We start from the raw sequence: 26797 nt of genomic DNA, 5'->3' as shown, positions 1-26797 counted from the left end.
ATGATCCTGTCACTCATGAGGAATTTTCTGAAGTGCTTAAAAGGTTATCCAGGGAAAAACTTTTTTTTTATATGTATCAACTGTCTCCAGAAAGTTTGTAAATTACTTCTATAAAAAAATCTTAAATGGGCACTGTCACCAACTTTATTTTTTGATATGTTGTAGTACTTATGTACTACAACATATCTCTAATATACTTTTATTATTTTTTTTTTCATTAAAAAGGTTTAATTTACATTTAAAAACTGGCTACTGAAAAAGGACTGATTTTGGAGTGGCAATCAGTCCTTTTTCAGTTAGGCTGCACTCGCTCCCTACCTGTCAATCAGACAGGCGGGAGCGAGCGCATTGGCTCCCCGGCCACTGGCTGGGAGGCCACTCCTCCCGCACATCGCCGCCGCCGCCTTGTTGCCGCCACTGTCCCTGCACGCCCACTGCTGGACTCTGCAGTAATGAGGGAATGGGGTATGCGGGGCGGGGGGAGTTGGAGGAGGGAAAGGGGTAGTGCCGTAGCGGGGGGGGGGGGGAATGGGCTAGCAACAAAACAAAAAAAATAGGATGGTGGGAGCTACCCTTTAATCCCTTCAGTACTTATGAGCTGCTGAAGTTGAGTTGTTCTTTTCTGTCTAAGTGCTCTCTGATGACACCTGTTTCGGAAACTGTCCAGAGTAGAAGCCAATCCCCATAGCAAACCTCTTCTACTCTGTGCAGTTCCCGAGACAAGCAGAGATGTCGGTAGAGAGCATTGTTGCCAGACAGAAAAGAACAACTCAACTTCAGCAGCTGATAATTATTGGAATGATTATGATTTTTTAATAGAAGTAATTTACAAATCTGTTTAACTTTCTAGAGCCAGTTGATATAAAAAAAATAAAAAAAAGGTTTTTCCTGGAATACCCCTTTAACCCCTTGAGGACCAGGACCATTTTGGCCTTAAAGGGGTAGTCCAGTGGTGAAAAACTTATCCCCTATCCTAAGGATAGGGGATAAGTTTGAGATCGCGGGGGGTCCGACAACTGGGGCCCCCTGCGATCTCTCTGTACGGGGCCCCGGCTCTCCGCCCAGATAGCGGGTGTCGACCCCCGCACGAAGCGGCGGCCGACACGCCCCCTCAATACATCTCAATGGTAGAGCCGGAGATTGCCGAAGGCAGCGCTTCGGCTCTGCCATAGAGTTGTATTGAGGGGGCGTGTCGGCCGCCGCCTCGTGCGGAGGTCGACACGCCCCCTTCCCGTGGGCTGTCGGGGCTCCGTACAGGAGATCGCAGGGGGCCCCAGCGGTCGGACTCCCCGCGATCTGCGACTTATCCCCTATCCTTAGGATAGGGGATAAGTTGCTCACCACTGAGTCACCACTGGACTACTCCTTTAAGGACCAGACCAATTTTATTCTTGCATATTTTTTAGAAATCATAACTATTTTATATTTCCATCCACAGACCCATATGAGGGCTTGTTTTTTGCGTCACCAATTGTACTTTGCAATTCCTTCACTTATTTTACCATAAAATGTACGGCACAAGCAAACAAATATTATTTATGTGGGAAAATTGAAAAGAAAACCACAATTTAGCAAATTTTGGAAGGTTTGGTTTTTACGCTGTACACTTTCCGGTAAAAATTACATGTTTTCTTTATTCTGTGGGTCAATACAATTAAAATGATACCCATGATTATATGCTTTTCTATAATGGTACCACTTAAAAAAAATCTCAAACCTTTTTAACAAAATGAGTATGTTTGAAATTGCCCTAAAGTCCCCTTTAATAGTCCCCATAGGGGAATATTTATAGCAATCATTTGATTGCTAATACTGTTCAGTGCTATGCATAGGACATAGCACTGATCAATATTATCGGTGATCTTCTGCTCTGGTCTGATCTCAGACCAGAGCAGAAGACCCCGGGAGACGGCCGGAGCCAGGTGAAGGGGACTTCCGGCTGTCATGCTGGATGATCGGATCCCCACGGCAGTGCTGCGGGCGATCCGATCATCCATTCAAAGTACCGCACTGCTGCAGATGCCGTGATCTGTATTGATCATGGCATCTGAGGGGTTAATGGCGGACATCCACGCGATAGCAGCCAGGACCTGCCGCGCATGATGCGAGCACCGCTCCGGTGCTCGCGGTCATGGCGGCGCATAAATGTACGTCATGGTGCGTTAAGTACCATGGCACCATGACGTACATTTACGTCCATTGTCGTTAAGGGGTTAAGTCTCTCCCTGCGGGGCGCTCTCCTTGTTGCATTATAAGACCTTCTCCTCTGTTCTCCTTCCCAGGCTTGTTTCCCTTTTCAACTCTTTTATAGGGGGGATGAGGGGATCCCACAGTCCTTTTACACTCATTGATCACTCTGATCCCTAAGCCGGATAAAGATCGTCACGATTTTTCCAGCTCTAGGCCCATTGCTCTTCTTAACTCGGACCTGAAGCTTTTCTCAAAGGTTTTGGCGACACGCCTTTGTTGTTTTCTTCCCTCTCTTGTGCACAAAGATCAAGTAGTATTTATCCTTGCTGCCAGGGAGGTGATACTACTAGACGAGTGGAGGGCCTAATAGACTTCATTAATCAGAAATCTCACCAGGCCTTGATTCTTAGTTTAGACGCTGAAATGGCCTTTCACAGACTGGGCTGGCCGTTTCTTTTTGCTACCCTCGAAAAATTTGGCACAACGGGTAACTTTCTCACAGCTCTGCAGGGTCTATACTCTTCTCCTACTGCTTCCCTTAAACTTTCTCATACTTCCTCTTCGACCTTCCCTCTCTTTAATGCAGTGTTTCTCAATTCCAGTCCTCAGGGCCCCCTTACAGGTCGTGTTTTCAGGATTTCCTTAGACTTTCACAGGTGATATAATTGTGGTGATGCCTGATTCACTGACCATAATTATGTCACCTGTGAAAGACTTAGGAAATCCTGAAAACACGACCTGTTAGGGGGCCCTGAGGACTGGAATTGAGAAACACTGCTTTAATGGAACCAGGCAGGGTTGTCCAATATATTTCATTTTTCGGCCATATTGCGGCAGTCAAATTTATCTTACCTAAATTGCTTTCTTTTTTTGAGACTCTACCAGTACGAGTCCCGCTATCCGCTCCTCATTCTTTTCAATCTGCTATTTTTTGTTTTATTTTGGACGCTAAGAGACATTGACTCCCAATGTCTGTGATGCTGGCTAGTAGATCTATGGGAGGGTTGGGTGTTCCTGATGTTACTATATATAGCTGGGCTGCCCATCTAGGTCATCTGGCTGCATGGTTGACGTACCATGCTCATAGCAGGTGGATGGAGTTGGAGAAGCTTTGGCTGGCTCCAATCCATCCAAATGCTCTTCTCTGGAGCTTTTCATCCCCCTACGCCTTAGGTTCGCTATTGGGTCCGATGTCCTTTTCTCGTTATTTTTGGTAATATTGTTTTAGGAAGTTTAAACTTTACTCTTCTTTTTCTCCCTTCCAGTCCTTCCTCTATCACCCTGATTTCCCCTCTGGCTTGACTTCGGGAATGGTGCGGGAGTGGCGCTCATGGGGTCTTTTTTGTACGGCTGATGTAGTTGACCCCCTTTTTCGCACTCTTCTGTCCTTTGAACAATTGGTTTCTTGCAAGCATCTCCCTACCTCTCAAGGGCTCCACTACCTGCAGCTTCTCAACTATATGTCCTCTAAACAGGGGTCTTTGGTTGTATCTTTACCCATGAGTGTTAAGCGACCCCAGACGAAGGGGCTTCTTTCTGATATCTACTCTGTCCTTCTTGTGTCCCCTGATGGTGTGACTCTGTCGCACCGTTTTATGCATCATTGGAAGGAAGCCCCCTGTACCTCTATTTCTCTTCCTTAATTGCACGTGATTTGGGAACATGCTTCTAAGGTGTCCATATGTACGGCCTACAAAGAGACTCAATTTTAAATACTAATGGAATGGTATCATACTCCGGTATCATACTCCAGAGATACTAAATAAACTGAATCCTGCCATTCCTCCTCAATTTTGGCGTTGTGGGGTGGGCTTAGGTACTGTTTTAAAAATTTTTTTTGGTAATGTCCACTTATTGTTGGCTACTGGAGAATAGTACAGTGGTTATTCTATACTGTTTTGGGTGTCTCTGTTCCCCTTGACCCCCTGACCTACCTTTTGCACCTTTCCTATCGGGCCCTGTCAAATAAGCTGTTCAAGCTCTTTATGCATATAGGGGGAGATTTATCAAAACCTGTGCAAAGGAAAAGTTGCCCAGTTGCCCATTGCATCCAATCAGATCGCTTCTTTCATTTTGCAGAGGCCTTGTTAAAAATGAACGAAGCGAGCTGATTGGTTGCTATGGGCGATTGGGCAACTTTTCCTCCTGACAGGTTTTGATAAATCTCCCCAATAGTTGCTGCAAACACTTTTATTGTTAATACTGGAAGAGGACCCTTCCTCCATCTGAGGATGATCTTGTTGCTCGTGTCCGTGAGATCTGTTCTCTTGAATCTCTTACAGCCTCCTTGTATGATACAGATCCCTTATTTCTCTTAGTCTAGGAGCCGTGGGATCGTTTCACTGATCAACAGCCTCCATGAACCTGTTTCTTTCTTTTTCTTCCTTCCCTCTACCTTTCTCTTTTTCTTTTCTCTCCTTTTTCTTATTCTGTTATGCGTCTTTCTATATGTGTGTTTGTCCTTCCTGTGAATTCCAAGGTCTGTTTGTGGGGAAATTCCCCCTTGTCTCTTGATGTGGTTCATTGGATCCCCCCCCCCCCTTTTTTTCTTCTTATTTTGCATTGTTTATGTTAATGACTACCGGGGGCGGGTATGAATTACGGAATGCCGATGTTTATTTTATTGCATAACACCTGTTATGATACCTGTTTATTCTTTCCTGACTCTTGGGTCCCTTTGCAATATTTTGTCTTATTGTTCTACTTTATTATAATGTTAAAATACCTTAATAAAAATTGAAAGTTGAAAAAAAAAAATCCACCAGAGTCCCTGTTGCCTTCAATGGGTTGTGTGGTGGATTTTCTGCAGAGGAGATTCCGCTGCCGAAAATTTGAAAGGAAATCCGCTCATGTGAACACACCCTTAGACACACCCTTAGACTGTCTAATCACTAGAGATGAGCGAAGTTACAGTGATTCCATTTGTCACAAACTTCTCGGCTCGGCAGTTGCGGACTTTAGCCTGCATAAATTAGTTCAGCTTTCAGGTGCTCCGGTGGGCTGGAAAAGGTGGATACAGTCCTAAGAGAGAGTCTCCTAGAACTGTATCCACCTTTTCCAGTCCACCGGAGCACCTGAAAACCGAATTGAAAGATGAATCGAATCACTGTAACTTCGCTCATCTCTACTAGTCACTAAGAACTAGACCCTTTTCCCCCTACTAAAAAGCCCCCAAAAAAGCATTATGAAGCAAAAGGAAAAATGAAAACACTAATGCATGCGACTTTGTAAAATTACAGATTGATCCACAAGTCCACAAGATTGCATATAACTCAATTTGGGAGATTTATCAAAACCTGTGCAGCAGTTTCCCATAGCAACCAATCAAATTGCTGCTCTTATTTTTTTTATAGGCCTTTCTAAAATTGAAAGAAACAATCTGATTGGTTGCTATGGAAAACTGCCCCACACTTCCTCTACACAGGTTTCGATAAACCGCCTCAAATGTTCTTAGGACTGCAGCTGTATAGTAAAAATCTTTTTTGGAGCGCTACAAAGAAGTCACAGTGTAGCCTTAGCCTTATGATTCCATACTGAAGGTAGATGTATGGCCATATTCACACAATGTTTCTGGTCAGTATTTTTAGAAAAACAGCAGAATTTTAGCCTAAGGCCATATTTACATGGTGTAATTTCCAAGTGGAATTCTGCAGGAATATTTAACTCAGAAATTTCGCTACATTGGAGTCTCATTGATTTAAATGGGATTCTGCTGCATCATGCACATGGCATGGAATTTCTGCAGAAACAGTGAACATAGTTTCTGCGAATTCAGAAATGCATTGACGTCTATGAAGACTGCACATTTCCGAGTGGTCCTAGCGTCGGTGGAACATGCAGATGTGCAGAATATCTGCCTATGTTGTTCTTCGTGTAAACATAGCTTAACCCCTTAATGACCACACACGTAAATGTACGTCCTGGTTTGGCGGGACTTCCCGCACCAGGACATACATTTACGTCCTGTGTATGACCGCAAGCATCGGAACGGTGCTCGCATCATACACGGCAGGTTCCGGCTGATACTAGCAGCCGGGGACCAGCCGGTAATGGCTGACATCCGCGAACGCGCGGATATCCTCCATTAACCCCTCAGATGCCGTGATCAATACAGATCACGGCATCTGCGGCAGTGCAGTACTTTGAATGGATGATTGAATCGCCCGCAGCGCTGCCGCTGCGATATGATCATACAGCATGGCGGCCGGAGGTCCCCTCGCCTGGCTCCGGTCATCTCCCAGGGTCTTCTGCTCTGGTCTGAGATCGAGCAGACCATAGCAGAAGATGACCGATAATACTGATCAGTGCTGTGTCCTATACATAGCACTGAACAGTATTAGCAATCAAAGGATTGCTATAGATAGTCCCCTATGGGGACATAAAAAGTGTAAAATAAAAGTTAAAAAATGTAAAAATAAAAAGTAAAAAAAAAGTGAAAAATCCCCTCCCCCAATAAAAATGAAAATTGTCAGTTTTTCCTATTTTGCTTATTTTACCCCAAAAAAGCGTAATTTTTTTTTATAAACATATTTGTTATCGCCACATGCATAAATGTCTGTACTATCAAAATATAATGTTAATTATCCCATACGGGGAATGGCGTAAATGTAAAAAAATTAAAAAGTCCAAAAATGCTACTTTTTTGTCACATTTTGTTTCAAAAACTAAATTTATAAAAAATTATCTAAAAGTTTTATGTATACAAATGTGGTATCGATAAAAAGTAAAGATGACGGCACAAAAAATGGTTGCTATGGGCAACTTTTCCTCTGGACAGGTTTTGATAAATCTCCCTCAATGTGAATGTAAATTGGCTGGCCCATCAGTGGCCTCACCCAGCTGTAACAGAATGAGCCATTACAAACAACAAACACATACTGTTGTGTTTTCCAATTGAGAAAACATTGAAAATACACTGGTTTTATTCCCTTTTCTGTGGGGTTTTTAATTTTTAATTTTATTTGGGTCACGTGTTCATTTATGTTTTTTCTTACCTGTATTGTTAATTCCTTAAAATAACAACTTGAAATGACCCCTATTACACTTCCATATTTGATCTAGATTTTCATGCCCTAAGTAACTTATTTACTCATATTCACTTTTGTCGGTGACTTCAGTGTTAGGTAACATCCCCCCTCATGTTCCCCCAGCTCCTGCTATTTACTTATGTAAGTTCTTAAGCCGCACAATCAGTTTCCTTATATCAGATCATGTCTTACTATTCGGACTGGGCGCAGCGTGGAGTATCGCACATGTGACACCCCCTGCGTTAAAGTATGCAGCATCCAGATTTCAGGGAGAGAGAGAAAAAAACTTCAGTCTGACAAATTGATTCCCATTTCCTCTTTAAAAAAAAAAAGCCAAATCATGTGAGCCCTGCCTTTCCCCACAGCTTCCCAATCTGATGAAGACGGGTTATTAAAGAGGAGGTGGATGCTATTCTATGGGCAGCCTCATTCACCAGCACATGTACATTCACTAACATCAATGGGGGTTTTTCTATTTTGGAAATTTTTTCAAGTTTAAAGTAAGAATTTTTCTTATTTCCAAAATTTAACTTGCAAGTGAAGGACAACTTCTTCATTGTAAATGGATAACCACAAGAAAGTCTCCAGTCCAAAGCATATAACTGGGGTAAGTCCTCCTAATGCTGCTGAGCTGTACAGTCAAGGCTGAGATTATATAGTGTGAATGGGCCTATTATTACCAATGTATTCTTTTATGTGTGCATAGTGCTGTATAATAGGATCCTGTGAATGCTGGTTTTATGTTACTGTTGGTTGGCTATGGGTTCTGCATTGTATATGACCTGTTTGACTGTGGCTATTATACTTTAAGCTCTGAGCGTAATAGTAACTATATTGTTATATTGTGCACTGCAAAACTACGTACAAATAAAATCATAACAATTTTCCAAAAATACCAAAACTACGTTGCAATAGGTTTCCATACAGGTTTTTTTTTTCCTGGCATTTTTTGAATCCAAAGCTAGAAGTGTATCCAAAAGGAATGGGAAATATAAAAGAAGGACTTCTTCCTACTGGATCTGCTTCTGACTTTGGCACAAAAACTGAAGTGGCAGTTTTCCAAAATAACGCCCCAAAAAACCTGTGTGGAAACCAAGCCTTAGGGTATGATCACATGGGCGGGTTGCGAGTAGCAGAAAATATGCAGCAGGTAACATTGACCTTTAATGGGGTCTGCTGTGCAGCCTGCCTGTGTACACTTTCTCTCTCTCTGTCTGGATTCACACTGCATAAAATTCATTGATGTATGTTTTGGCAAAAAAAAAACAGCTGCAATTTTTTTTCCTTTTTGCAGCCTTTTTGTTTTTTTACTCTTACAGATGAGAAGGTGTGTGTGTTTAAAACACATTGGGTGAACCTGGCCTTATAGTTTTCCCACTGTCAGTGTAAAAGGAGATGGGCTCTCTGTCGGCTGTCCATGGGATATTTTCACCACAGATGCCGTTAAAGTCAATAGGGTCTGCGGCGGATTTTCAACAGCGTGAATTCGCAGCTGAAAATCTGCTGCAGAGGGCCCGGCCCCTTTCAAACTTGCATCGGGAAACACACTGCGAGTTTTAAAGGTAATACGCTCATGTGAATGCACCCTAGGGGTACGTTCAGACGAGCGGATTTACAGCACGTATTTTGCTGCGGATCTCCTGCTGAAGGACCTCTGTATGCTGCCTTCACAGGTGCCTGCTCAGAGGGGCAATACGCCGCTACGAGCAGACACACTGCGATGTGTGAGTCGCCATGCGCAGTATACTCTCAGATTGTGGCAGCTCCCGGCATAGCTCATAGAGCAGGGGGAGCGGCCGCGATGTGTGCGAGTACACCGCGCATGCGCAGCAACTCTCACATCGCTTCAGTGTGTCTGCACGTAGCGGCGTATTGCCACTCCGAGCAGGCACATGTAAAGGCAGAATACAGAGGTCCTTCACCGGCGGATCCGCAACGTAAAATACGCTGTAAATCCGCTCGTCTGAACGTACCCTAAGGCTAGTTTCACACTGCAGTACTAGGATCAGTATTTTACATCAGTATATTTAGCAAGAACCGGGGGGTTAAATTACAGACTTACAGAAAGTCTCAGACTTTCATTGAGACTATAAACCGTTCACTTGGCTTTTCTAGGAGAGCAAGCAGAAACTAAGGGGCACAGCACTCAGCCGAACATTTCTACCCCTATGTTCTTGTGATCGGAGGGGTCTCAGCATCTGGATTCTTATTGGTATAAACATGTCAGGAAAGTTTACCTTCTACTGTATATGCAGTATTCTACCTCCTACTGTATATGACGGCTATGCAGTGTTCGAAGAAGAATGAACATCTTCTTTCTTTGTGCGGAACAATTTCAGCGGCAGAATTGTTCGCTGCTGAAATTCCGCAGTGTGAACGGGTCTCGCGGAAACCCATTCACACTGATGGTATTGTTCACTGTGCAGACTTTTACTCACGGAATTCCGTGGGGATTCCGCAGTGTGAACATACCCTTACTGCTTTCTGACATTGATGTAGAGTTTCTTTCAGGGCTCAAGTCCTGCAGGAACGTGTTGGAACTAAGTTCCTGCACTTTTTCTACAGCAGGAACACTGGTCCCATTAGCAGGAGTCCTGCAGTCCTTGAGTGAGAGTTCCCCCACTTTTTTTTTTTTTTTTTTCCCTCCAGGACTTGGCCCCTGTTTCTTTACAGCTGCCACTAGGGGAGCTCACTATATAGAGTTCTTTAGTAAATGCTTACTTTTCTGTGCTGAGCTCCCCCTAGTGGTGACTGCCGGCAGCCAGAGCTTTGTGATATACAAGCTGCATTAAAGGAGAAGTCCAGAATATAAAAATTGTTGCCCATACTGCCGGCAGTAAAAAAATAAAGATGTACATATCTTCCTCCGCTCCCCCGGCACCTCCGGTAACTGGCTCTGGTCTCCGCCATGATCCTCTTCCTGGTTGCCAGTGGTCGGATGAATCATACTGCGCTCAGCCAATCACCAGCCGCAGCGAAGTCCGACTTGGCTGGCGATAGGCTGAGCGGCAGTGTGAGAACGCTTCAGGACCCAAAATTCTTCACTACACCGGCACCTGCTGCCGGGGCCGAAAACGTCACACTGCCGCTCAGCCTATCGCCGGCTGAGTCGGGACTTCACTGCGGCTGGTGATTGGCTGAGCGCAGTATGACTCTCCGACCACCGGCAACCAGGAAGAGGATCGTGGCGGAGACCGGAGCAGGTTACCGGAGGCCCCAGGGGAGCAGAGGAAGGTATGTACTTTTTTACTGCCGGCAGTATGGGGGACAATTTTAATATTCCGGAGTTCTCCTTTAACTGTAAGGGGAAAACAGCTGTAGAATGAGCAGGGCCTTTAGGGTGAATGATATCCCCTGCTGGGCGGATGTAGTGAAGGACAAGACCATCACACACTTTGCTCGAGAGCCAAACTTTACTATACAAAGTCTCAGGAGAATGTACAAACAGCAACTCTGGACAGGGAGATCGAGCCTCTTAGATGTTGTTCTCTACCACACACAGGTGGAATACAGGCCATTTCACTCACTGACCAATTCTGCTGGTCCATGTTCGAGCTGTTCTCAGCCTTCTTCTAGTCACAAAGGCAATGCTGCGTACACTGCAATTCAATGACACTCCTAAGCAACACTGGTTTGGCAAATCTGTTACCTTGTCTCCTCATGAACGAAGATTGGTGGGTGCCACTATGATATTTAATGGTCTTATCCAGATTTAAAAACAAAATAACAAAAACATAGCTGCCTTCTGCCAGAAACTGCACTGATTTTCTCCTCTGGTTGTGTGTGGTATTACAGCTCAGTTCCACTGAAGTGAATGAAGCGGAGTTGTAATACCACAAACGATCTGAAGAGGGGTGGCGCTGTTTTTGGAAGAAAGTAGCTATGTTTTCCCCTAAAGTAACAGACCCCACCCCCTGCAAAGAGTGCAAAACATTGCTACTCCAATGATACAGACCCTCCCATACACATGAACAGGTTGTCAATTCATCCACAAGACCTCTGTGAGCTATTACATATTAAACATTAGAATTACAGTGTAAACACAATAAAACACGGCACACACAATATAACAAGATGCACTTTTTCTGACGTACAACTGTGTGGGGAAAATGTGAGCTGATCTTCACGGTTATGTTTCCATTCATGTTGCTTTATTCCTGAAGTGGAATTATTTTTATAGACTTTATGCTAGAATAACCATGTACCTTACTTTTGGTTTGTTTCTGGTCGTACGTCCGGATGTTACAAAATTGTGGGTGAGACTTGTAAAAAATTCACCCACCTTTGCTCATAATGCATCAGATTATTATACTATTTGTCACATTTTAGCAGAATTTTTCAAATAGATTTCAGCTGAATATCCGGAGAATTGAAAAAAAAACGTAAATGCTGCGAAGTGGGATCTTTGAGCTGCACCAGAACTCAAAGTCTGCACACAACCCAATAGAATCGGGTTCAATGAACACTTGCCCATAGCAAGAAATAATATTTATTTAAATAATGCCACCCAATTCCGCAGCACTTTACAATTCCGAGACCACCCCCTATGTGTATCTGGTCTGTATAGAGAATAAATGTTACATGAACCAGTGATGTGTGAATGCAGCTGAAAACCACCGTCAAGTTTAATCCCTTCCTAATCTCCAGATGAAGTTTCTAAAGCAATTACGTGGAGCATGTGGATGTTGTCAGTGCCACAGTACATCATGTATTTCCTTAATTCCATGCATGTGATGTGTAAAGAGAACATTCCTAACCCTATGCTGGTTGACTTTCTGTCCAAAAACTTAAAGGCATTTCCGGTTTTATATAAAGAAGAATCCGAATTACTGTCTAAATTAAAAGTTCTACAGCTTTCTTATATAATTAGTTTCAGTTCCTCAGCATTTTAATTAACGATATATTTTTATAAATCGGACATTTCCGCACGTGGCGATATCACATATGTTTATTTTTTATTTACACTTTTTTTTAATTATTGGTAAAAGGGGGGTGATTCAAAGTTTTATTAGGGGAGGTACTTATCAGCTGCTATATGCTCCACAGGAAGTTCTTTTCTTTTCCTTTCTGGCTGACCAAAAGTGCTCTCTGCTGACACCTCTGTCAATTTTGGAACTGTCTAGAGTAGGAGCAAATCCCCTTGCACTGGATAGTTCCTGACACAGACAAAGGTGTCATCAGAGAGCACTTTGGGTCAGGCAGAAAGGAAAAGAAAAGAACTTCCTGTGGAGCATATAGCAGCTGATAAGTACTGGAAGGATTGGGATTTTTTAATTGAGGTCATTTACAAATCTGTTTAACTTTCTGGCATCAGTGGATTTAAAAGAAAAAGGGTTTTCAGTATAGTACCCCTATTAAAAAAATCTTAGTCCTTCCAGTACTTATCAGCTGCTGTATGCTACAGAGGAAATTCTCTCTTTTCTTTTTGAATTTATTTTCTATCTGTCCACAGTGCTCTCTGACGACTCCTCTGTCCGTGTCAGGAACTGGCCAGTGCAACATAGGTTTGCTATGGGGATTTGCTCCTGCGCTGGACAGAGGTGTCAGCAGAGAGCACTGTGGACAGACAGAAAAGAAATTCAAAAAGAAAAGAGAGAATTTCCTCTGTAGTATAGAGCAGCTGATAAGTACTGGAAGGACTAAGATTTTTTAATAGAAGTAATTTACAAATATGTTTAATTTTCTGGCACCAATTGATTTAAAAAGACCTTAAAAAAATGTTATTTATATGTTTTCCACCGGAGTACCCCTTTAACAAGTTTAATGTGCCAGCAGCATTAGGAGATCACATGGAGGCACAATGACACAGCCTGGAGGTATCAGCAGCCTATGTAGGCCACCGAGTGGCACAGTGAGAGACTGGAGGTGGTAGCATCAGCATGAGGAGAACATATGGTGGCACAAAGAGAGCCTGGAGGTGGCAGCAGCAGCATGAGGGCCATGCCAACTGGAGACTAAGTCTGAGGAACCCACCGACTGTTGACTGGGGGTTTCGGATGTCACTTGGGATGAAGTGGATGATCGAGTCAACCAATCAATCACGACTGCTGGTCGAGACACGACTGCTAGCTGACACCGGGAGCTCAGACCTCTTGCTGCAACTCCTGCTGCCACACGCCCCTACTCTGTGACCTCTGCCTATGCCTTTAGGCCTCTGCCACTTCTAAGGCAGAAAAGTGCCAGGCCGTACACAGACGTACTTTTAGAACAGTGGTGTGCATAAACTGTATATTTTACTTTTTATAGAACAATACTCCCCTATACGGCTGCAAAAGAAATCAGTTTAACAATTTAGTGCTTTTACACTTACTGCCCCCTATTAGCTTTAACCAGAAAAAAACGTACCCATCCGGGCAACACACCGTGGATTTCCACTTACCCACACCAGTTGGGCCCCTTCAAGCTGCAACAGGTGTTATGCTCTCACTAGGTGAGAGCATTCCTTACGCTTCCTCAGCTGTCACTTGTAATAAGGATAACGGCACACAGATAGGCGCATTGTCCCTTTTTGTCTTTCACATCTCTCTCTCTCTAAACTCTAAACTCTATCTCAAAAATGTGACTTATAAAAATTCATGCTATCCGTGTATCCTTACATTTACAGCCTACATTTATGAATTCAGGATTGTGTGCCATTAAAAACAATGTTTTTTTTTTTGGTACAAATACAAAATGAAAATTACAAATGCTCCTTCAGACAGGAACTCCGTTACATTTTCTTTATTTTTTTTTAATCATTTATTTTCACTCAGCAAAAATACACGATATACAACAATCAAAATTGTGGTCAATATATATTCCCACTATACCAACCCCCCTACCGATGCCAGGAGAAGAGAAAAAATAATAATAATAATAAATAAATAAAAATAAAAGGATATATAATTATTTTCCCTTTTCCTCTCCCTCCTTCCCTTCATACTGTACTACTCTTCCAGCAATCCTGACCAAATTTGAGAAAATACATCACTGCGTCCTCTCTTATTGTATATTGCCTTATCCCATAATATAACTCTTTCCATTTTAGATTTATATTCTGCAAGGGTCGGCGGGCGAGACTCTTTCCAATTTTTTGCAATCAGCAGCCTAGCATTGACAAGTAGCCTACTCACAGTTATTTGAGTACTTTGATCAAAACCAAGGCCTTCAACATACCCAAGGACACAGGTCCGAAGGTCGGCTGGTACCTTGATCTTAATCTTTTCCTCTATAAATTCCAGAATTATTAGCCAGTATGTCAGTATAATTGGGCAGCCCCATAGCATATGCTCAATATCTTCAATATGTTCAGGAACTCTGTTACATAACCAAGGTCGATATCAGTCTGCTGGCAGCTGTGCCCACAATGAATAGTGCAAGTCACTGGGCCAAACTTGTGTAACTATTTTGGGAAAAAAAAAAGGGGTTGAAGGGTTGGTTTATGTGCTGGACTATGTTTACATCTCCATCTTTTTCATCGACGTTGCTAAGAGCACAATATTAGCAGTGAAGACAGATTCCAGTAGAAGAAATAGAAAAAAAAAAAATCTTGTAAATTATTTTAGGGGAAAAAGTTTTATGTTGAGTCAAATGTTGAAAGGAATGTATCGGATTTTTTTAAATTATTTTAAACGAAGAAAAATATATTGAAACACTTTTTTCTGATCTGTTTCTATTTTCTGTTTTTATTCATTTTTTGTACATGGTTATGGGTGCTGCCATCTTGCCTAAACTGTTTCTAACAGGATTTAGAGATATGATTTACAGCAAGCCCAATAGGCTGAAACTGTCCCATTGACAATAATGGAAACTATGTCTGGTCATGCTCAGTGACCTTTGCAAAGGCTATCTATACATTGATGTAATCTTTAATTGCAATCCTGTCTGTGATAAGAGGAAAATGCTGGGATATGAGCTGTACAGCACAGGAAGCAAGATTTTAGTTTTAAAAGGGGTATTCAGCTGAAAAACAAACATTTTTAAATCAACTGGTGCCAAAAAGTTAAACCGATTTGTAAATTACTTCTATTTAAAAATCTCAATCCTTCCAGTACTTATCAGCTGCTATATACTACAGAAGTTTTGGAGTTCTTCCCTTTCTGACCATGTCAGGAACAAATCTCCATAGCAAACATATCCTGCTCTGTACAGTTCCTGACATTGACAGAGGGCACTGTGGTCAGACAGAAAGGAAATTAAAGAAGAAAAGAACATCCACTGGATTACCCCTTTAATCTCTGCAAAATCTTCAATTGACATCTCAAAAATCTCTTTAATATCTTCAATTATGATGCCATATGGTCTCCCGACCCTGCTGCCACCTCCAGACTGTCCATTGTGCAGCCTTATGGTCTCGTCATGCTGCTGGCACCTCCAGGCTCTCATTGTGCCGCTCTGTAGCCTACATAGGCTGGAGCAAAAAACTGAATATGTCCACGAGGGGGTCTCCTTTTGCACTCTGTTCTGTTGTTGAAAGCTGTAACGTATCTGCTGAGGTTTTCATGCTGAGGATGTGCTAAAGACAGTCACAAGAGCAAGCGCTCTGCTGCGGCTGGGTAGCTCTCCATGTCAGCTCGTAGCTGTAGACACAGTGCCTGCTCGTAGCAGATGCGCAGCGGGAAATCCACCGCTACGAGCGGACACGCAGAGCTAACCGGCCGGAGCAGATGGAATTCGCTACAGATGCGTTCCATGGGACAGGTTTATGAAGCTGTGTAAAAGACACTCTCTGTTGCTCATAGCAACCAACCACAGCACACTTTAATATTTCTAGAGCAGAATATAAAATGAAAGCTGTGATTGGTTGCTATGGGCAACAGAGACTGCCTTTCCTTTACACAGATTTATAAATCTTTTCCAATGTGTGTAGTGTATTCGTTAGTCACTCCTATTAGCCAAATGGTTCAATGGGGAAGATTTATCAAGACTTCATGTTGCCCATGGCAACCAGTCACAGTCTGCTTTTACTTCCTAAAGTGCCCTGGTAAAGTGAAAGCTGTGCTGTGATTGGTTGCAATGGGCAAATCGCTCCAGTTTTCATCTCGGACAGATTCAGGGTTTCCCAACCAGGGTGTCTCCAGCTGTTGTGAAACGACATGTCCTGGGAGTTGTAGTTTTGCAACAGCTGGAATCAACCAGTTGGGAAACACAGAATCTGTCTGTGAGACGAAGACTTATTGATCGTGTCTATCATGGTAATGCTATTTATTTTTATATATGATCTATATTTTCCTTCCTTTTATGATTTATATTTTCCAGACCCTGACGTTCCCTTTATTGGCCGTTTCCCTACTCTCCTCCTTTGGGTCATCTATGCTTTATGGCTACAACTTAGCAGTGGTGAATTCCCCATCAGAGGTAAGAATGAAGATTATTTTGCTCGTCAATAAAGAATATATATACTAATACAACCAATTTTTGTTACTGATTTAATGCTTCTAAGGGCTCGTTCACACTGCGGGAATTCAGCCGGTGAAATTCTTCTTGCAGCAGAGTCCCATTGTTTTCAAAAGGATTCTGCTGCTCTGTGCGCACTGCCGAATTTCCGCAGCAGAACGGAGCCGGAGGAATGGCCGTCTGCTCAAAGATTGAAAATGTTCTTTTTTTAGGCAGAATTCCTCCAGACTACATTTAAAGGGGTTCTGTGCCACAAACATCTTATCCTCTATCTAAAGGATAGGGGATAAGATGTTATATTGCAGGGGTCCTGTCGCTGGGGAGCCCACGGTCTTTGGCGCGGCACCCCGTCATTCTCCGCAAACTCCGCTCCGCGCCCGATGACTGGCGAATCGGCCGCCATGCCCTCTCCATTCACTTCTATGGGAGGAGGCGTGATGGCTACGTCATAGCCTTCACGCCTCCTCCTCCTATTGACATCAATGCAAGCTTCCACGTTCCTGATGCCGCCGATGTGGACCCCACACGATCTCCGTGCCAGCAGCGGCAGTGGCAGGGACGCGGAAGCTTGCATTCATGTTAATGGGAGGAGGCGTGAAGGCTAGGACCCCCGCGATCTAACATCTTATCCCCTATCCTTTGGTTAGGGGCTAAGATGTTTGCGGCAGAGTACCCCTTTAAAGTCTATGAGACGCTGCTTGTCTGCGTGGTCTTACTGCTGATCATTTAGGTGGCACCTGCTGCAAACAGAATTGCGAGGGCTAAATGTCCGCAGTGCGGAGGAACCCAAAGACCTGGTAGAACAAGCCAATACTATGACCGCTCGGAAATGCGCTGTCTCATAGATGGCAATGCATTTCTGTGCGTCCACAGAAAGGAAAAAAACTGAACATAGTACACTAGTGACTGAATTTTGTCTGCTGCCCAAATATATCCTTTTTTTTTTTTTTTTTTTATTCAAAAGTGCAGCAAACATTTGGAAAATGCCCTAGAATAGCCTTTTACTGGTATCTTGCTATATACCTTGGACAAGAAACTATGATGTGAATAGGGCCTTTGGGAGAACGAAGACGAAGGCTATGTTCACACTTTGTTTGCTTTGTTAATTTGTGAGCAAAATCCAGCGGAAAAATATTCAGCTCTGATATTCTGTTGCAGCATTGTTTTTAATAGGATGCTGCTGCATCGCATTTCTGTCAGGGAATTTCCACGCTGACTAACTGGGCATGCTGGGAGTTTTGAAACAGCTGGAGACACACTCTGTGGAAAACACTGCTTTTATATCCACTTTATAGTGGATAGAGCTCCATGTTTCTGAAACAGACCTACAAATCCCCTGCATAGTCATAGAGTTGAACGATAAAACTTTTTAGATATTTGGAGCTCTGTATCATGGAAATGGATTAGTCTAATGATATATTAAGAAATGAATGGTCACAGACTTATGATTGACGCATTGGAAAAGTGCACAATGGCAAATGTTTACTTTATGAGCATATACGATTTTTACCTCAGTTCTCTCCTAAAGCTGACCCTCATATAATGAAATAAGGAGCTGATAAAGGTGGTACTGTATGGCTACAAGCTTGGTCTGGTGAATGCGTGTGACCTCTGAACTAATGGAGTCATGTGCTTGAACTCTGACTATAATTGACATAGTTCAATCAGGATCTAAGCTGTTTGCTGATCATATGCCTTTCTCTGACATTGCTGATCATCATGTGTTTTACTTATGTCATAGTAAAGAACTATTGTCACGCAGATCATTATTGGCATTCTTTTTAATGCATTATTATCTATTATTTAAACTTGTGCTAGTATTAATTGACTTATCAAACTTTTGGGGATTCATTAGACTTTTAGACATTAACGTTAGTTGATTCATTACTTTCCAGCACATAAAAGCATTTTACAATGCTACCTGGTTCCAGAGATATGGAGAATCGCTTACCTCAAGTCCATTAACAGTGTTATATTCCTTGACGGTGTCTGTATTTGCACTTGGTGGAATGCTGGGGTCCCTGCTTGTTGGTGTTCTTGTCTCCAGGTTTGGACGGTAAGATTTTCCCTCCTAATCTGTCATGTTTCCTCATGTCTCATCACATTGGTCTTCATTTAGTTTTGGCTCATGGCAAGCTATATCCACTTGTCTCCTGCCAGTGCTGCAGTTCCCAACAGTTGGGTACAGGTCTTGTTGAGACTTGTCAGCTACACTGTACTAGCTCTGGCCAGATGCCCACTTAGGTCCTTAAGCAGTATCTTGATACAGATCCTGCTTCCATGATCTACTGGTTGCCCTGTGGTTGCAGTTCTGTGGTTTAATTGTAACATATTTATTTTGCTCTTATTTTTTGTGCAATGCACGCCATATGTCATACATGTGAATTCCGTGAACCTACTACTTTGTTTCTATTTAGTGGTTACACTTGTAGGTGTATGTGTGACAGACCCATACCAAAACACTGAAATATATACTTAAAGGGGTACTTTTTTTTTTTTTTTTTTTAAATCAACTGTTGTCAGAAAGTTAAACAGATTTGTAAATTACTTCTATTTAAAAATCTTAATCCTTACAGTACTTATCAGTACTGTATGCTCCAAAGGAAGTTCTTTTCTTTTGAAAAATTTTTTTCTTTCTGACCACAGTGCTCTCTGCTGACACCTGTCTGTCTGTCTCAGGAACTGTTAAGAACAGGAACAAGTCCCCAAAGCAAACCTCTCCCGCTCTTGAAAGTTCCGGAGACAGATAGAGGTGTCAGCAGAGAGCACTGTGGTCAGACAGAAAGGAACTTCCTATGGAGCATACAGCAGCTAAGTACTGGAAGGATTAAGATTTTTTAATAGAAGTAATTTACAAATCTGTTTTAACTTTCTGGCAACAGTTGATTTAAAAAAAAAAAAAGTTTTCACCGGAGTACCCCTTTAACATGTAGAATTTGCTAGAGTGTGTGGGATGATACCTAGCCCACCCTTTCTCTTAGCTAGTGGGTAGAGTTTGGTTTAGTTAGTTGCTGCCAGGCCCAACTACAGGCTGTGCACATATACCTGCCAGTACCGTAGGCTGAGAAGAAGTAGGCGAGCTGAGCTTATCATAACTAGGCCTAAAGAATCTAACCTGGGAGCACATCTGATGAAGAGTCACATGGTCTGAAACATGTCATCAGTCTTGTTCTGTGGTTTACTTGTGCCATGCTGTTAGTCACCGGCTGGTGATTTTTTTTTTATTTGGGAATCCAGGATATCTGAAGAAATTTAATCATTGGTTATCATTTTCATTTTTCTACATTTGAGTTAGAGACTAAGCCGTGCTGAGGAGTTCATGAGCGGACTTGCTTTTTGTACTTAAACTACTAGCATACTTTAACTATTCAATGGGCCCCAAGGAGACCACACTAGACATGTTAGATGCTTCACAAAAGGGGTGCCATGAATAGGATCACCTCAGTGTGCCTGCTTTAGGTCTGATATTAACCCTATGTCTGAATGCAACAACTTTATTGGGACTGTTCGCTGTGTGCAATTACTGCTATTTCAAAGGGACCTTATGCACTGTACACGGCACCTAGTTCTCCTTACTTTCCTCATTTTTCTGCTTTCAGATCCATAGACCAATTTGTAGTAAGGGTAGCCTGGGCCATGGCTTTAGCAGAAGTTGGTGTTACCCCAAGTTGTCCGGTACTCCTAACAAAGAATTTCAAATAGAGAGGCTTGTGCATTCCTCTCTCCTCCACACTCTACACTAGACTACTGACTACTTTCAGTTCCTCTCAGTAGAGAGGCTGGACCAGACCAAGCTCCTCCTTTTTCCTCTGGTAAATTCCCAGCTAAATAAATATGTAAACCCCTTCTGCTCTCATAGCTTGCACAGTGCAATTTAAACCACATGAACAGCGTAAAACAAAAAAAAGCATTACTGTATCACATATATATATATATATATATATATATATATATATATATATATATATATATATATATACAGGACACTTCAATGGCACAGTTTCTTACCTTAATGGAAAATAACTTCTACAGTTTTGATATTTTTCATATTCGGTCTTCAGTGAACTTACCTTGCGGTAGTAAAATTATTGGGAGATTCATGAAAACCTGTGTAGAGGAAGAGTGGTGCAGTTGCCCATAGCAACCAATCAGATCACTTCTTTCATTTTTTTACAGGCCTCTTAAAAAATGAAAGAAGCTAGCTGATTGGTTGCTATGGGCAACTGCACTGTTCTTCCTCTGCACAGGTTTTTATAAATTTCCCCCTTAACTTTACTCTGAGGGTCTGTATTATTATAGCAATTGCAAATTTATATGGTTTTTATGATTTTCCTTTTAAGTAAAAAAAATAAAATAAAATAAAATGCCTTGCATCTCCTGATCCCTATTCATTTTTTTTTATTTTGCATATATTTTGCATATATTTTGCGATATATTCGTGAATATGCGATATTCACAATAAATATTTGCGTTGCGAATATTCATGCCCAACACTAATCTGCCCATAGCAGATGCTATGCCTTCCCACCAATTTTTGTGTTTTTGCACTGGGTCCCTCTGTTAATAGAGAACAGAAATCCCTGGACAACCAGCAGTAGACAGCAGATTGAAGAGGAGTGAGACACCTAGTTGCCAAGACTTTGAGCTTTTTTTCTGGGGTATGGTGACATTTTTGGTAAATAAAATTATAGCCTATGTGAATCCTATTTGTTTAGCACATGGAGGGCTGTTTTTTTAAATGACAGAACCCATTTAAAGGGGTTGCTGACTTTCGACCAAACCTATTTGTTAGAAGTGTCCCATGGAAATACCAACAGCGATCAGATGTAATCTGTGGGGAAACCTTACAGCAACTGTTCCATTTCCCTCTAGCTCCATAACAGGACAAAACAAGTATTACATGATGCCTAATCAAATTAGTGGGTTGTGTATATAATGCAGGACAGGATGGGTCCTCCGAAGAGATGCTCTTTGTAACTTCTCACCGCTCTGGCAAAGGAATGAAAACCCAGAACATAGGTCTTTCTACATAGCTCAGAATTCCCCAATAGCCTATATGAAAGCTATACAGCCCTTTTAACAAACAGATATACTTAACCTAACTATTTGAATTCTTAGTCTCAACCAGAAACACTTCCTACTTTTACGCAAGTTCCTTTTTGCTCAATAATTTTTTTTTTACTTTTCCTGTTTTTTGGGGGCAAAACATTTTACACAAACATGTTCCTTTTTTATGCCATTTTTCTGGAGTTAGTCTACATAAATTCCCTACCAATATGTCCTCACAGTGATGTTGGCATGCTTGTATAAAGCTATAGATTTCTAAACATATCTTGACTCTGATTGCAGAAGGGTTAACTGGATAATGAAGAAAACCCTTAGTCTTTATCTCCATAGGATTTATTAGTGGTTTTGTTATTTCCCCGCACAGGGCTGATTACAAATAACCAATTAATATCCATGGGATAGCAAACTTCCTCAAAATGCATAGCATTGCTATGTATATGATGGGAACATATTGTGACTACCGGAGCAGAATATAGTTGACTTCAAACCTCATCCAAGGCTGCCTGCTATCTTCCATTCCAGATTAACCACTTTCTCACACTATTAACCCAGGCCTCTTCATTTACATAATGGTTTCTGCTAATGGCAAGAGGTTGCACTTGTAGATAATAACAGTTTATACTGCTTTATCAGCTGGCTTTGCACGTGTGTTTTATAATCATATTATTGTCAGATGTAGTTTTATCTTTCTAAGCAATGTTCTAAAGTATCTTAAAATTTTAATAAATATACAGTTTCCATTGGCAAAATATAGAAATAGGAAATGTCTATATAAATGGGAGCTAAACTTAAAGGAGAACTTCATCAAGAGCCCAAAACATAAGTGTGTTGATGTACGTAAGCAGGGCCAACACCAGGGCAGTACAGGGGCTACCAGAGTCAGGAGCACAGGGTCACAAAAGTGCTCCCGTTCACTTGACAACTGCTCTGTTCCACTGAATGGGGCTCACACAGTTATACCCATGCTAAATAATATTCAGTAGGCAGTAACAAGCAAATATGGGGCCCAGATCTTCCCACAAGACTCTTTAAGCAATCACATATCATAGATGTTAAGAGATTTGCAATCACATATATATTCTCTGAAATTGGGAGTGGAACCTGAGTAGATCCTTTCACACAGAACATTGTTATGGCTATGTGACTGTAACCTAAGGCTAGGCCATAAATTGGCACGGTCAGAATCGAAAACATTTTTTATGTTATACATCTTGGCAAAACTTTAACCTTTCTAATATACTTCATAAAAAATATCTCCTTTCTATAGAAATCATCCGTGTTTCCCCGAAAATAAGACACTGTCTTATAATTGTTTCCTCAAGCAGATACACTATGTCTTATTTTCAGGGCATGTCTTATTTTTAAGTATGGTACAACAATACAGAGACCCACAGGCGGTTGCTGGTTGGTGCTGGGTGAGAGAGACCCAGAGTGCTGAGTAAAACCGCAGCCACAGCTTTATTCTTCCTCCTGAGGACCCACAAAGAAGAACTTTCTGTTCCTCACCTCACTGAGGAGACTTTTTTTTACTTTCACTTTCTGTCTCCCTCTATGCCACGGCTGGCAGCACAGACAGAAGGACCGGACCTGACACGGGGAGCCGACCTTGTTGATGGGGCTTCCAGCACCAGTAGTGGGGGGGGGGGGGGGGATACCTTTCGTCAAACCGCCCCCCCCCCCCCCGGAAGTAAAGTGATGCGCCTTTGCTAACATAGCCTCACTAGGCCATGCCCCCTTTTCCAGCATAGCTTCGCCCCCTTTCTCTCATTCACGCATGTAGTCTACTAAATGGATTTGAATGTTTTTACTGTGGCCCCCCTGAGTAATATGAAAACATGTCCCGACAAGTCTGCGTAGCAGAATGTCTTATAGTAAAAAACAGCCAGTAATGTATGATTTTATAAAGCTTTATCAATAGAAGTAATCATATATTCAAACATGTTTCAAATTATTGTTTCTACATTTAAAGGAATAAATACATTTTATATAGTTTATTAAAACTTATATTAAAATAGTACCTCTCTCAAAAAATTCCCACAGGCTGAGCAGTCTCTTGACTGTCAGTTAAAGGAGTATTCTAGGAAAAAACTTTTTTTTTTTTAAATCAACTGGCTCCAGAAAGTTACAGATTTGTAAATTACTTCTATTAAAAAATCTTAATCCTTTCAATAATTATCAGCTGCTGAAGTTGAGTTGAGTTGTTTTCTGTCTGGCAACAGTGCTCTCTGCTGAAATCTCTGCTTGTCTCGGGAACTGCACAGAGTAGAAAAGGTTTGCTATGGGGATTTGCTTCTAAACTGGGCAGTTCCCGAGACACGTGTCATCAGAGAGCACTTAGACAGAAAGGAACAACTCAACTTCAGTAGCTCATAAGTACTGAAAGGATTAAGTTTTTTTTTAATAGAAGTAATTTACAAATCTGTTTAACTTTCTGGAGCCAGTTGAGATATATATATTAATATATATTATAAAAAAAAAGTTTTTTTCCTGGATAACCCCTTTAAATACATTTCAGGTGTTGTTAGTTATAGCACAGGGCTCATAGTATAACAGAAATAATGTCATGGTATACATTTCATAGTAAAAAGGATGGGGTGCAACGGGGGAGAAATTTCTTTAGGTCACAGAGAGGCAGTGATTATATCACATTAAATAGAAACAGATGCACAGAATGTTAAATAAATGTATAGCCCCATGTGAAAGCCTGCATAGCTTTGCCCCCCCCTTTCTCCCACATTCGCTGGCGTTACATGTGGTTTCCTAAATGGAAGTGAATGTCTGTCAGTTAAATGCATTTCAGATATTTGAGCATTTCTACATTTGTAGGGATAAATACATTTATATAGTTTTAGAATCATATATCAAACACATTTCATAGAATAAGATGTCTTCTTTTGTACATTTGTAAGGGTAAATACAATTTACAGGAATAAAGAGCTGTAGCAGAGTGAAAGGCATAACCGATAGCTGTATGTAAGTATATGGGTTCTAGTCTAACAGCTAAATTCTTTCCATGTGTATATGGTAGATAAATATTTACATAGAAACTATTCTGCTAACATCTTTTCAGGCAATTTTTTTTTTTATCACAGAATACACTGAATAGTATGTATATGTTAGATGTAAGTATTTATACCTCCTAATATTGTGACCCATCAGCCATAAAATTAACACTGCCTAATATATCAGCAGCTATAATATTAATACCATGGCCTAATAATGTGTCTCTAGGTTGAACTATATGGACTCTCGTGTTTTTTTAAACCTTAAAAACTGTTACTATGTGTCCCTTTGGAGCATTCTGAGTTTTGTTTTCTTTCTATGTAAACCATGATATTCTCAAAGTTCACAACAGTTACAGTTATTTTACACCGCTCTATAAGTGCTTTAGGTACTGTATACATGACAAAGATTCAGGAAAATATTGCCCCCAATAATATACACCAGGTATTGTTCCAAATGTAAGGAAAAAAATATCCAATCATACAAATATTACTAACAGAGAAACTAAAAGAAAATACTATATTGATGATATTATAATACATAAATCAATTTATCAGTGACAGTAGTAATAATAATAACAGGACATGTATGAACACATAGTAAATACTAGAGTAGAAGAATTTTAGGCTTCTGAGTCAAAGTATTTACATGAACAGGTCCCATTCATTTAATATAAATCTTAATTTTATACAATAAAAGGGTTGCTAGAGAACGCAAGCAAAATTGACAAAATAAATCTGAGGAATGGATCTCATCTCTAAGAATTATACAACTCACATTCTGTAATGAAGTCCCTACCAATGTAATTGCCTGGCAATGCTGAAAATCATGGTATATTCTTAGGCTCCCGGTAACATGTAATGTTCTGATGAACAGTCAGGTTACACATCTTCAATGTAGCCATCTATGTCAGGCGGGGTCAATTCAAACATACGAGGACTGAGAGCGTATGTGTTAGTGGTAGACCAAGTGAGCTTCACTGCTAGTGTTTGTCATTTTACTGATGTAGTTTTAAACTCCAAAAGTAGAGTTTAATTTATAAAAAAAACACACAAATATGTGGGGGGGTTTAAAAATTGAGTATTATTTTGACCATTTTTCTGTTTTGTTTGCTTTATTTGTAAATTACAGTCGGGATTATTCCACTTCTATATCTATATCATGTATAATCTCAATCATAGAAAATCACCAATAAGGGTCAGATAGCAAGAAAACTGGATTTTACTGAAAAATGATAATGTACAAAACAGTGCTAGGATGGGAGAATAAGGGTACAGGTGAGTGCCTACACTGGAGTCCCTACCAATCTGTGTGGGAATCTCCTGATTCTAAGTGTGGATGGGGTTGGCGGACCTCTCTTACCAACGAGTTTCGCCCATAGATTATCAGGGCCCATCAGGGAGTGAGAGGAACACCCATCAGGGAGTGGGGAATTCCGTACTGTAAAATAATCCATAATAGAACCCTTGGTCAATGTCTATTCCAGCATATTGGATAAACTGTGCTTGTGGATGTTTGTATAAAACTACACAAGCTATAACAAACATAAGATAGAGTACACTGACCTGGTGGAAGTGGTCATGATAGATAAATGGGCAACCAGACAGATGGTAAACACATCAGTGGTGGAGACTAGAAACAGTCTCCACCAGTGATGTGTTAACAATCTGTCTGGTTGCCCATTTATAATAAGCAGGCTGCATTCTCTAGAGATGCTAGACTAAGCTAGTGGCTTCTCCCTACACATACGTAGTGACCCTCACCTCTGTAGCAATGAGCAGGGCCACACCATGAAGAAACTGCAGGTGGTGTAAAAGTTTACAATAGTGGCTATATAGCATTCCATTCCTAAAATAACCAACACAAATCAATTTTGTATCACATGAAAAATGTATAACTTTCCCTCATCAAAGTGTTTTTGGACAATATTTCACCATTTAGGTCATACTTTTAGTTTTGCACAGGGTCTAAAATCTGCCCTGCCTTGAGAGGGTCTAAAAGATGAGCTTGAGAGGGATCCCTAGAGGCCCAAGGTGCAATGTGGAGGAGCAAATATGAAACGCATATACTGGTTTTCTACCAAATTAGGGTTTTGGAGAGGTCATGAGGCCAATCCATAGAATCTTTTTTAATGT

The 26797-nt window shown here is 41.3% G+C and overlaps 1 protein-coding gene across 4 annotated transcripts in view; it reads left to right on the top strand.

Annotated features, from left to right (window-relative positions):
• LOC130281835 (solute carrier family 2, facilitated glucose transporter member 9-like) overlaps positions 1–26797 on the top strand; it is a 90158-nt gene that overhangs the window by 10771 nt on the left and 52590 nt on the right. Inside the window, exons 1-3 of one of the 4 annotated variants that reach the window (XM_056529513.1) lie at positions 7688–7824; positions 16455–16553; positions 18488–18648. In XM_056529513.1, coding sequence (XP_056385488.1) covers positions 7780–7824; positions 16455–16553; positions 18488–18648 — 305 coding nt within the window. In that variant the 5' untranslated portion in view covers positions 7688–7779. Of the gene's footprint in view, positions 1–7687; positions 7825–10387; positions 10452–15982; positions 16058–16454; positions 16554–18487; positions 18649–26797 lie in introns of those variants that run through there. The other 3 variants (XM_056529516.1, XM_056529515.1, XM_056529514.1) reach the window with 3 other exon arrangements.

This window comes from Hyla sarda, chromosome 7, assembly GCF_029499605.1.
Source record: "Hyla sarda isolate aHylSar1 chromosome 7, aHylSar1.hap1, whole genome shotgun sequence".
NCBI lineage: Eukaryota > Metazoa > Chordata > Amphibia > Anura > Hylidae > Hyla > Hyla sarda.
Note: the sequence above shows the minus strand (reverse complement) of the source record. Positions and strands in the feature narration are given on the sequence as shown.